This window comes from Erigeron canadensis, chromosome 1 (assembly GCF_010389155.1).
Source record: "Erigeron canadensis isolate Cc75 chromosome 1, C_canadensis_v1, whole genome shotgun sequence".
NCBI classification, from domain to species: domain Eukaryota; kingdom Viridiplantae; phylum Streptophyta; class Magnoliopsida; order Asterales; family Asteraceae; genus Erigeron; species Erigeron canadensis.
Window position 1 is genome coordinate 41,667,889 of NC_057761.1, and position 12,713 is coordinate 41,680,601.

Sequence of the window (12,713 nt, forward strand, 5' to 3'; positions counted from 1 at the left end):
TTAAACCCACCAAGAGAAAAATGATATAAAGATTCCAGCTTCTGTTCTCCGTTCTACCCTACATGTCCCTTTACTCAAATTAACCTAATGAGTGTTCCACTTCTTTTTGAGTCCTACAATTTTCTCCAATACAAACTACCATTACCACAAAAATCAATGTCCTACTGCCAACCAAACCATTTTCACTGTCCCAACACAAACTTGTACATGATCAATATAAATAGTTGTGCATTTGTATATATTAATCACATATCTTGAACACATGGATGGCAAAGATTGCTATAAAAGCAATCAACTTTACTCGCACTTATCCATATCACTCAATGACATTTCTGATCTCTCCCATTCTTTCTTTTATTATGCTTTTCATTCACTCCTCTCTCCAACTCAAGATACATCTTTTATTGAAAAGAAGCTAACATAATACTTCAACCTAAATACATTAAGAGTACTTGTTAATATAATTTGGATTAGTGGCTACCTTTTTCCATCTTGTTTGTTCTCTCAAAAAAACTTCCCCATTTCGTTTCAACAATGTCGGACAATATCCCATTTTCATCCCAACCGAAAAAAGCTTTTCACCAAAGAAACGGTTCAGACGAACTTGATGTGTTTGAGGCCACTCGCTATTTCTCGGGGGTCAGTGAAAGCTTTACTGGCACCCACAAAAACATCAGTAACGAATCCAGGAATTTCAGTATCACAACACAAAAGCATTGCATGAGGCCTTTTGGAAGAATGAGTCTTGACATGCCAAAAGGGGGGAATCCCATTCCCCTACAAGCCATGTTATTGGAGAATCCTATTATGATCAACAAAGAGAAGAAGTTCAAGCAACCAAGCTCACCGGGAGGAAAGTTGGCTCATTTCTTGAATTCCCTATTTAACCAAACATCTTCAAAGAAATCAAAGTCTAAAACAAAATCAACAAAGGATGAAGATGAGAATCCAAGTGGTTGGAGAAGGAAGAGAAGAAGTAGCATTAGCCATTTTATGACTTCAAACACATCCACCACCTCCACCAACATGCATTATTCCGATTCGAAATCTTTATTTTCAACCTCGTCAAGCTCGGGCTATAGAACACCACCAACTTATCAAGTAGCACACACACCCACAAAGACCTCAAGCTATAAAGACCACTTTAAAGCCTATTCGTATCTCAAGCCTCCACAAAGTCAAATTACAAAAGCACCCATCAATGGAAATATCAACAAAATTGACAATGCCAGCCAAAAGTGTGACTTCATTGAGAAAAACACGACTTTTGGGAACGGGTTTGTGGAGAAAGTAAAGATGTTTGATGAAACACAAGAAGACCATTATCAATCTCATAATAAGTGTATACAGAAAGAAGATATTCAAGAATTCAAGAGGTTTAATGACGACGAAGATGGAGACAGCGATTCAAGTTCTGATCTTTTTGAGTTAGCTAGTTGTGATTTTGGTTATAGTTCAAGTGGTTTACCTGTTTATGAAACTACACATATGCATAGTATCAAGAGAGGTGCACCTATCTCAAGCTAAGTGTGTGTATGCATGTTTGTAATCAAAATTGTGGTAAATTAATCAAAATATATGGTAAATTTATCAATAATATCTCTTTGTTTATTCGTGATTTCTTGGTGTTATATAACTTCTTCAACCCATCCGGCCATAGCACATCATCACAAATTTGGTTCTCACCTTTTGCACACATATATAAACATTTACTTTACATTTTTTGAGTTTAGATTTATTTACATTTTTATAAAAATCTTAGTTATTTTTTTACTTTACATTATTTACTTTTTCGGACGAAATCACATACATTCATCAATCGTCATTGAGTTCCATTCATATATCCATCATTCGTGGCCTTGTGGGTATCTACGAGTTCAAGCAAACCTAGAGATTTATTTTTTGACAAGTGAATTTTACCTCAGACGCGTATGATGTATGCTAATCGCACAATGAAAGGGTCCCGCACTAAGCGGATCCTAAATAATCTATTTCACCATACCACCTCCTTTATTGAAAAATACCGCCGAGGAAAACCTACCAAGGCTTGAACTCGAGACCTTGGAGTAAACTCCCACGGGCCCCGCATTATTGGAGCAAACCTACAGATTTTACATGATCACATCACAAGTTTATTAGATATCTATATTTTGGTTTCATTAAAAAAAATTAAGTAACAAACTACAAAAACCAAACAGAATAACAAGAGGCGGATCTACAAGAACTGGTTAAATTATTTAAGTCAATGAAGTGAGACGAGTTTAGCAAAATGTGCCTAGACACATATTATCCAAAATTTTGACCCTAGCTTCTCTTTTTACCCAACTAAATTAGACACATAGTATGATTTTTATTTTTAAATTTATCATTACAGTTAACATAATTTAAAACTAATATACTTCATGTATAAAATTGGCTATTTATTTTGTATACTTATATATGGGCTTATATTCCCTGCTATTGACTGCAACTATATTGGTTGCACCATGAAAATCAAAAAAGGATTTTGTATCATCTATAAATTAGAAGAGTTACTCGTAATATATAAAAGAGATTAGTTTCCTGGAATGTAACTATCTTTGACCGAATGTCTATAGTAGGAAAAAACTAAAGTTATGTGTATTGTATGTAAGCAACTTGAAAAAATGTTTATTGTATGTAAGAAAACATACGTGGCAACCATATACAGGTGCCACTTGTCGGATTGTAATTGGTTGAAACGAAATTCTTACATACAATAAACATTATTTCAAAGTTGTTTACATACAATACACACAACTTTAGTTATTTTCTACTATATACATTCGTTCAAAGTTTCTTACATTCGAGGGAACTAATCCTTATATAAAAATATGTTCTTGCGGTAAACTCGTTTGATGCATTTTCCCTTTATATATATACCTTTTTGCTTGTATATGTCACGCTTCTAATTGAGTTATAATAAATCTCCCAAAACTTTTGTTTAAAATAACCGAAAATGAACAAAAGACATATAAAAGTGAAAAGTTTAACATACTTAAAACCTTATGTATATGATTTTTCAGCGAACAGACTTTTAATATGCTTTTAGAAATGTGGTTATACAATTTATACAAATATAACATTTATATAATATGAATATAACAAGTATAATGATAATAGTGATCGATCACCATTCACCTTAATTTACTTGATTATGAATATATGTGTGTCTAGGAGATGGCTGGGTATAGTTTAATGATTTGTGCATATGTATATCAAAAAATGATGCATGCACCAAACTGGGTCCGGCCAACTTCAAGTTGATCCCGAAACCACACGCCCAATTAAGTGCTTGGAGGGTCCAAGCGTGTTATCCCACCTTCTCAAATGCACCTCATACTCCCACTATGTTGTATATATGTCACGATTCGAATATATCGAGCTACATACTATACATATGTACATAACATTAGCTTTCCAGTTCATCCAATTTTAAACACACAAATATCCATTTTTATCACCATACAATCATCAACTCACAACGAATATTATGACTTGGTTAGTCAAACTACTCAAATTTTACCCGAAATGGAGGCCAAAAAAAAATTTAGAAAAAGTCAAGAAAGTTGAAGCCAACGAACAAGACTTAATTAAGATCTTCGAAAGAGATCATGATTTCGTGAAAGTGCAAATACACTAGTCCTAGTGCAACACTACTTTAGTTATTCTCAAGATATCGGATGAAGAAGGCCCAATGGGCCTAAAGAGCCCAACCCAATAAACATAACCTGATTGATTAATATGTGCTTGAGCGACAAGATTTCTAAGTTCCATGTATCTAGGGCTAGTTTATCGTACATTACTGATCGGTCGTCGTCCCAACAAGTCAACAACGTTAAACAAATCCAATCCAATATAAATATAAATTATGGGATATATATCTAGCTAATTAATCAGATAGATTGAGAAGAGGAGTTAAATTAACAAAAGAATGCCAACATTAACGAAATTGTACACGATGAAAGAAGCTTCAGAACATAACTCACCCGGTGATTGTTGGATTGTTGTCGATGGCAAGGTCTGTCTTTCTCTCTCTCCCTTTACTCTTTTTCTATATCTATACATACACCTTTCCGTATATATCATCATGTTATACTTATGAATTTATTACTTTTTGTAACATTAATTAAATTAATGATAGATATTAGGGTTTTAGATTCAAACACTTCGTAGCCGGTGGTTGGCCTTAGCTCATAAGTGATATGCCCGTTTTTTTTGGTTTATTTTCTAATTTTAAGTCATGATAAAGTTATAAGATAGATTAATAAAACATAAAAAGAATGTGTAACTCAATTGGTAACGGGTGGGGCATCATTGCCGCAAATTAGGTATGCCCCATAGTCGCAACGGTTGAGTAAGCTAGGTATGCCCCCCACATTATGGATAGGCAGCTGATTGAGGGCTAGTTTGGGTTGCCAGTTATCAACTTTTTGCCATGAAAAAGAACGGCAAATATGGTTTAGTCATTATAGGGATGGGTTCATGCTAAAATCAGGGGAAAAATTTTTATGGAATAGGATAGCGTTCTGGACACTTGATAAACGTGTGGCCAGTATAGTCATGAAATGTGACTATGCTTATTCACACCTGTGTGTCTTTAAGCACATGGGTTATATGCATATGTGATGTATGAATCTTGATCTGTCATATATGATCTGAGGACTTGGACTGCCTTCCTGGTTCTTAAATGAATCTTCCCCAGTAATAATTACTATTAGAACTACTAATACTAATGAAGTTATGGGCCAAATCATAGTCAAAACAAGAGCTTCATCCTGGCTCAGAAGGAATGCTAACGGGACTAACAAGAATGGTTGGGACAACAAACATCCATCTCGTTCGTACTTTAGATACCTGTAGAACCATTATATTTGAAGTTGATTCTTGGAAGTTATGCCATACTTCTTGTATACTTGATTGACTATGGATTCGGAATGTATCGGTAAAGACATGTATAAGTTGGAGTTATTCGATTGCATATGCTGTAATAAATGAACATATAATAGTTTTCAGAGGTTGATAGATGTTTGGTCACTGAATTGGTTGTTGTATGTATACAGCTGAGATAGCTCAAATGGTTGACTGCATAAATTTAAATAGAGAGAATTGGAAAGAAATAAAAGAATTTGAGAAAAATGCATGACCAAATAATGGCCTGAATAAGAAAGTGTTGCATATACTGTGTTTCTGAAACTGAAATACTATTGTCTTTTGTATTTGTCCCTTTACCAGGTGTATGATGTGTCATCGTATCTGGACGAACATCCCGGTGGAGATGATGTACTCCTTCAGGCTACTGGTTAGTCTTTGTACCTCCTACATCCTATTAAGCTAGCAAATTATTAACAGTTTGGTTGTCATTTTTTATTGCAATCCCTGCTTTCAACAAGTTTTTAAGTTAACTCATTTATTAGCATGTGGACTGTTTGATTTGGTTTACAAGATATTTGGTTTCATTATTTTGAAGTGTCACGAGGTTAGACTATTTTTGTTGCAATTATTCACAGAGGTAAGGTTATCCTTACTTCCTTAGAGGTGACAAAATGAACATGTTGGGTAAATAGGTGAAAACGGGTAAAGAGTTTTTTACAGATGAAAAGGGTGTTAGGCTGGGCCTCAAACACATTATGTTCTTTTCTTGAACTTGAAAAATATTTAATATCTTATATTTGAATTTATCAAGATCATTTCAGGAGGTTTTATGCATATTGAATACACTTTGGTGACCCGTTAAGACCTTCTCTTTTTGAATTTCCTTTTACACATTTTATACATTAGTGCCAACGCATAAGCCAAATTGACCCATCTACCTGCAAAGGGTCAAAGTTCGGTATCTTTTTTCTCTGGATATCCAAAAACTTGCCAGGATTTGAAGTTCAAACTCACCCTGGACCTCTGAGTTACACTGAGAAAGCTCTAACCACTTTAAAGAAACCAACATTCAGTGTATTTCTTTAGTTTAATGGTTTCGGTTTAAAAGGAGAAATATTTGTCTCTGGTGACTATAATTAAAGCATGAACATTATCCATACAAGTTTTGTATTCTGAACCTATATGGTTTTGAAGGGAAAGACGCCACAGATGAATTTGAAGATGCAGGGCATAGCAAAACTGCCAGGGAACTCATGGAGACTTTCTGTGTCGGGGAGTTGGACACATCAAACATTCCTCAACTTGAAGTTGTTGCAGAGAAACAAAAAAGTTACATCCCTGACAAGCTCGTTGACCTTGGTAAGCAATACTGGGTGGTTCCTGCAGCAGCTGTAGGCATAGCGGTGGTTGTCACATTCGTGTACTTGCGCAAGAAGTAGGATTTTTTGCATTCAGCCGATTTTGAACCATAATACAGGCTTAGCATTTGTCATTGGAAAATTTGTGATTTGAGTAAAGATATATGAAATCTGCTGGGATATGAATTTGCAGCACTTCTTGTGTCATCATGGCCATTTGACAATATTATTTTCGGTTTTGCCAAAGAAAAATAAACATGCCATTGTCTCAATTCAATCTGGAATGAGAAAGTTGAGAAAAAGCTGTGATGTCGAATAGACTTAATGTTCAAAAGTCATACACGCCTTGAATTTTGCATTGTATTCGTTTCAAATCCAAAAAATGTTCCTTTTCATGTGTATGCTTGTTCTCTGTTTATGACTAATGCTCAAGATGCCACGAAAAAGCAATCAATTTAGGGCCTATTGGGGCAGGCTATGTAGAAAATTTGAAGCACCTGCAAGGTGCCCAAGACATAAATGAGACTAATGACACCTTTGTCCCATTGATTATTACTGAAGGTTAGGCTGTTTAGTACTGAAGTTAGCATTTGATGTTTAGTACTGAAGTTAGCATTTGATTTGACGAGAGAGATGAAAATGGAAGTTTTCTATGGATAAAGCTTATAATCTATATTAGGCTAGCAGCTTTATATTTTTAGTAAAATATTACATTTTCATTGTCACACACGCTAAAAGGATTTTGCTAATTACGTCCTAAGGTCATGTCGATCCCTAATACATTATTATGTACAGAAAACCATGTTATTTACATAAAACACCAAATTTCAATTTTCTAGCCATAAAACACAATTTTTTGTGTCCACGAAAGAGGAAAACATATCTATGTTTGCACGTGGCAAATAAACTAGGTTGTATGTGTCGGCACTTTATTTAAACACTATTTTATGTCAAGGTTCTTAAATAAGGTCCGTCCCGCACCTAGCATTGTTCCACGTATAAATTCATAGTGCATGTAACCATGTTATTTGAAGCAATCAATAGTGCATATTGCAGTGTTATAAGAATATATTTAGTGCATTGTTCATTAAATCCGATTTATAGTGCTTGTGACATTATTATTATTATATTAAATTTATGGTATATAAATAATACTTAGTGCGTTGTTCTTTAAATATGATTTATTTACAGTACATGTAACATTATTACTCATTTTTCTAGTGCACATAGCAATTCCATTTTTATAGAACTATAAAAGCATAAAACTTTTATACCAATTGGCTTTAAAAGATTGAACTAATCATTCTGTTTTGTAGGACTAATCAAATTATATTATAATGTGTGATAATCGTAGATTGTTTGACACATGTAAGATTAATATGTTCACTTAATCATGATGTATTAACCATGTTGAAGAACACTTGGCTACATTAGCATATATTAGGGTGGACGGAGTGCGGTGGTGAGGAAATAAGTACGTACCGGTCTAGTATTGGTTTGAACACCGCCCCGTCCAACCGGTACCAGTGGGGTGGGGAGGGATTTGGGAAGGGTGGTACCGGTTGTGGTGCCGGTGGGATTTGACCGTTAAAAAAAAATAATAATAATAAATACAAATAAAAATTAAATGGGGCTCACAATGCAATTGATCAATCAATCTCTCCCTTCTTCATTCTCTTTTCTTTCTTCTTTTCTTTCCTCCTTTTTGTTCTTTCGTCGAATTCTTTCTTTCTTTCTCTCTTTTAATTCTTCCAAAAACAATTAAACAACTTCAAAATTCACTAAAATGAATCAAGGAAAAGCTATATCAGAACTTCCAAGACGTCGCAAAAACCCACCACCCCCAAACAATCATAAACGATATGGACTTCGTCACCAGGTCACACGATCACCTCACCGGGCCTTTGTTGGAGATGGTGTTGGCGCAGAAACACACCATGTGTGAGAAATACGGATGACCGATATATGCCTTAGTTTATATGGTTAAGTTGTATGTTTTAGTTGTTTTGTGTGTTTGAATAAAAGATTATATGTTTTAGTTGTACTTTAGGTTGTATTTTTTATTTATTAAATAAAAGTTTTAGTTATCTGAATAAAAAATAAATAGAAAGAAAATTAAGTAGAAAATGATGAGGAGGGAGGGGTGGGGAAGCACTCCTTGCATTTAGGGAGTGGCGGGGAGACCCTCTCCACACCTTTATTGATTGATGTGAATTCTTGTACTATCATGGGAAACAAATTAATGCTAATAAAAATATACTAACTCTTTAGTAGCGCATTTTTTGCTAATACATTTTGCGAACTACTACACTTAAATCATGAACTAAACTAATGTTTCAAGAATCCTTATTTGAACAAGTAATATACTGTTATTCGATTCTAGTGACTGCATTGTGATTCATATGCTCGTCAAGCCATACAACGTCTAACCATCCTACAAGTAAAAACGGTATAATTTCACATATTAGAATTGGAGTTGAATACACATATGAACACGGCTTACAATAATGTCATAACTCATAAGTCATAACATCATTTTGCTCTCAAATATTTTGTTTATGACAACATATATACTCAATCAGGCACTTTGTTGGTTCATCTTCTAATAGTCTTGATCCTCTCCTTGTTCAATTCTAATATATGCAAAATTATGGCACAGGGTAACACCACTAGGCAAAAGTCAATCCGACCAAGGTATTTGCGGCGACGTCGCCGCTAATACTCTGACACTGACAGTTTCTCTGCCAGATTTACCATTAAGGACACGGGGGCCCGCAGTATTAGCGGCGACGTCGCCGCTAATACTACCTGGTCGGGGTTTGACTTTTTTTAGCCTGGTGGGCTTACACTCCTCGGAAATTATTTTACAAGCAGGATTATTATTCACGGTCTCTTTTAGGCGCTGACAAACTTCCTTTTTATTTTTCATCTTTATGTGGAATCCTTTTGATATTTCTAGCATAAAAGATGCCATTTTTATAGCTCAATCAGTCACACCAATTGCTAACCAAAAAACTAACGTATCAATTTCAAGCCAATAAAGTGGTTTTTGTGGTGTTAAATTGGTTAAACTAATGGACCCCTTATACCTAACTTGTAAGGCTTATTGATAAAGATGGATAGATGAATAGGATAAGGATTAAAAAAAAAAAAAATTATCACATAAAATACTTCCATACCTTTAATGACACCTATTTATTAACACATAAACTACTTTATCACTATTTTAGTTATTTGGTTAAGATGGATTTTGATAAGGATGAATGTAGATGTATATCAAGCAATTGATAAACTAATATTTCAAATCATTAAAAACACGCATGCATAGATGATTAAAGAGATAAAAAGACAGAGACATGATATAAACAAATTGAGATGGATTTATGAAAAAACTACCTTTACTTAATGATTAGAGAATTAAAGTCCATGACTTAAAAAAATAAAACAAAATAACTGAAGAGTAAATTGAAGGGTAATGTTATCAAACACCTCTTCCAACTAAGAAAAAAAAACCCAAAAATGGGTAAATCATAGTTTTTGCCACTAGCCCCTTCAAAACATGCAAAAACTTCAAACAGAAAACTTTCCAAAAACAGAAAAAGAAAAATGAACAGGAGCATAAACAAGTATTGAGTTCCTCCACTACACATACAGAGCTTAAGCTTAACCTTCTCTACTTAGAAAATTGAGAAAAGCCCTTAAGCTTTGACCCGGCCTGGTTATCCAAAAACCACACCAGTTTCCCTACATCTGGTTCAATCATCCTAGCTGGCAAAACTGGGCACTCAGGTCCCACATCGTCTATTGCCAGACGGGCTGCTTCCGCTTTTCCAGCACCTGTCACGACTATTGCTACATTGGTTGCAGAGTTGATAACTGGCAGTGTGAATGTGATTCTTTCGGGTGGTGGTTTTGGGGAGGTGGTGATAAATGTCACCCATTCATTCTTCTCTTCGAGAACTGAATGGTTAGGAAACAAAGATGCCACGTGGCCATCCGCACCCATACCTAGTAGGATCAGGTCAAATTTCGGGCAGTCACTGATGTCAGACACATTCACCACACGGGTTCTGACCAGTTGTCTAATCACAAACTCGTATTCGTTAGCAGCTTCTTCTGCAGTGAGGGAATCGTTGATGGAATGTACATGGCTCGGAACAATAGGCAGCTGCAAAAGGAGAGCTTGTATAGTTAGTATTTAACAAATAAGAACTAGTCAAACAGGTTGTTAGCTGGTCAAATGGATAAGTAATATACGGGCTGGGTTGGGTTGACCCGGATCACCTTTGTCCAGAAGGACCATGTCAGACAGGTTGGGTAACTGCTACTTTAATATGGGTTGGGCGCATTACATAGATCACTACCTGTCCAACTCTTTATAAATTATAATAAATATATGTCTTGCAAGATTACAAAAATAAACATCATTTCCTATAATTATCTATCGTTGAACCAAAGAATTCGGTTTGTAAATTCGTATACACTAAAAATATCGTTTGAGTGACTTTTGACCCACCCCATTTGACCCATATTACTTGCACTAAACTTATTAGTCCTACCCATTCGCCCCATTAGAGATAAATATAGCCGGAATATGTCTATTCATAAGTAAATGGGTAAAAACTAAAAAGGCCACCTCTAATATCATCAAGTCAAAGGTGGTCCATCCATCCTACTGTATACAAAAAGCCGAACAAACTACAAATCAAAAACGGAACTGAAGTAAATGGATAGACCCTTAATTTGTTGGCCTCAAGTGAATATTTAATATAAAGATGGGGAACTTTTTTGTCCCACTACAATTACCAATTAAACAATCACAGGGATAATCAATAATGTGAGGTAACAGCTGGAAATGTAGTTAAGATTTTAGAACCAAGAAATGGATAAGGCAGAATCAAGATTATAGTTTATCATAATTATGCAACATTATTTACCAAAAATAATGTGTTTCCAGCCTTAATTAAGCAAAAGTTACAAACTTTATCTAACAAATGTGCAGGATTTATAAACAATTATTTTATAAATGTGGAAGATACGTCAACTTTTTATATAACAAAAGATAAGGACCTGCAATAGATAATATATGTGTGTTTCCAGCCTTAATTAAGCAAAAGTTACAAACTTTATCTAACAAATGTGCAGGATTTATAAACATTTATATTATAAATGTGCAAGATACGTCAACTTTTTATATTAAAAAAAAATAAGACCTGCAATAATTAGATTGCATACTTGAAATTTGACCAAAAAATTCGGGTTGGATAACAAGTTAAAACAGGTAAGTAATACATGGGTCGGGTCGGCTTGATTGACCCAGACCACTTTCAGTCTATCTGTGCAAAATGCAGAAACTTTACATCACAAATGTGAAGAATGATCCTAAATCTGACACATTATGCACATATAAAGCTGATAAGAACATATAACAAAAAATGTGCCTAGGCTAAAATTTACCTTAGACAAAAGATGGTCTTTAGCCAGCTTATAGTTGCTATCAGCATGATTTTTCGCAACCACGCGTTCATCGGCCCAAAATATATACCATTTCGACCAATCGACAGTTTTGTTGTATGGAGCTCCACACAAATTCCTGTTTTCAACTCAAATCATTCAATACAAAATATATACAAACTTAAAGTAACAAACTTTAAGTAACTGATCAAACACATAAAAAAAAAATTAGTAACCTCAATAAGGTAATGAGTGAACCACCAGACAAAGCAATGGCGAAAACACCACGTTCTTTAACAGATGCTTCAGATAATTCAGCAACATAATCAGCCAAATCTGTGCTAAGTTCATCCAAACTTTCATGAATCCTTACCTCTCCTCTGTTTTTGTTTGATTCCAAAAGAGCCATCTTTATATAAACCTTAATAATGTCTAAATAATCAAACAACAAAAAACCATAATTCTATATTAGACTCAAAAGATCAAAAACAGTTAACCAAAAATGTGACATTTTTGGGCAAACATTCATGAATATATGTATGTATGTATGTAAATAATTAGCAAACAAAAATGGATCCTCAAGAAAAATACTAAGAACATGCTAAAACACATAAATAGTGAATTTGGAATCAGAATCAAGATAATAAAAGAACAAATTCTATATGTCAAGAAACCAACAAAAAAAAACCCACCAAAACTTACAAAAAACTAAAAACACTAAATTTTACAACAAAAACTAAGAAATAACCAATAGCATAAAACTAAGAATTAACTTATCAAGGTAAATATCTATATAAAATATATATATATATGTAAAGATGGTAAGTACATTATAAACAAAGCCCCAGAAGAAAGACAAACAAAAAATATGTTAAACATCATACATTTATTAAACTGCAATGAATAATTAGCATCATAATTTATGTGTAATTAGACAGAGAGAGATAGGAAGAAAGAGATGCTTACAAACAAGAAAAAAGGGATGCGTGGCAAATGAAGGAAGATGGG

At 34.3% G+C, this 12,713-nt stretch overlaps 3 protein-coding genes across 3 annotated transcripts; 2 read left to right on the forward strand and 1 right to left on the reverse strand.

The window, feature by feature from the left end:
• The first annotated feature begins 286 nt into the window (after positions 1 to 286).
• On the forward strand, positions 287 to 1,618 carry LOC122607397 (protein BIG GRAIN 1-like E). The gene has a single exon (XM_043780366.1). The coding sequence runs from the start codon at positions 535 to 537 to the stop codon at positions 1,525 to 1,527; it is 993 nt and encodes a 330-aa protein (XP_043636301.1). The 5' UTR covers positions 287 to 534; the 3' UTR covers positions 1,528 to 1,618.
• A 2,166-nt stretch (positions 1,619 to 3,784) lies between these two features.
• LOC122610315 (cytochrome b5) lies at positions 3,785 to 6,523 on the forward strand. Its single transcript, XM_043783311.1, has 3 exons — positions 3,785 to 4,039; positions 5,254 to 5,320; positions 6,088 to 6,523. Exons 1-3 carry the CDS (start codon positions 3,953 to 3,955, stop codon positions 6,330 to 6,332), a joined length of 399 nt encoding a protein of 132 aa, XP_043639246.1. The 5' UTR covers positions 3,785 to 3,952; the 3' UTR covers positions 6,333 to 6,523.
• A 3,182-nt stretch (positions 6,524 to 9,705) lies between these two features.
• LOC122581609 (probable 6-phosphogluconolactonase 1) lies at positions 9,706 to 12,162 on the reverse strand. The gene is made up of 3 exons (XM_043753855.1): positions 11,942 to 12,162; positions 11,709 to 11,844; positions 9,706 to 10,419 (listed from the first exon to the last, which is right to left on the reverse strand). Exons 1-3 carry the CDS (start codon positions 12,112 to 12,114, stop codon positions 9,925 to 9,927), a joined length of 804 nt encoding a protein of 267 aa, XP_043609790.1. The 5' UTR covers positions 12,115 to 12,162; the 3' UTR covers positions 9,706 to 9,924.
• Positions 12,163 to 12,713: the final 551 nt, after the last annotated feature.

What these genes read in the sequence shown, in the direction of transcription:
- LOC122581609 (XM_043753855.1), bottom strand. Translation starts at nt 12,114, where the DNA reads ATGGCTCTTTTGGAATCAAACAAAAACAGAGGAGAGGTAAGGATTCAT. An exon ending in TCACTCATTACCTTATTGAG is followed by an intron (nt 11,845 to 11,941) that starts GTTACTAATTTT and finishes AGTTGAAAACAG; the next exon opens with GAATTTGTGTGGAGCTCCAT. An exon ending in AAGACCATCTTTTGTCTAAG is followed by an intron (nt 10,420 to 11,708) that starts GTAAATTTTAGC and finishes CTCCTTTTGCAG; the next exon opens with CTGCCTATTGTTCCGAGCCA.
- LOC122607397 (XM_043780366.1), top strand. Translation starts at nt 535, where the DNA reads ATGTCGGACAATATCCCATTTTCATCCCAACCGAAAAAAGCTTTTCAC.
- LOC122610315 (XM_043783311.1), top strand. Translation starts at nt 3,953, where the DNA reads ATGCCAACATTAACGAAATTGTACACGATGAAAGAAGCTTCAGAACAT. An exon ending in GGATTGTTGTCGATGGCAAG is followed by an intron (nt 4,040 to 5,253) that starts GTCTGTCTTTCT and finishes TCCCTTTACCAG; the next exon opens with GTGTATGATGTGTCATCGTA. An exon ending in TGTACTCCTTCAGGCTACTG is followed by an intron (nt 5,321 to 6,087) that starts GTTAGTCTTTGT and finishes ATGGTTTTGAAG; the next exon opens with GGAAAGACGCCACAGATGAA.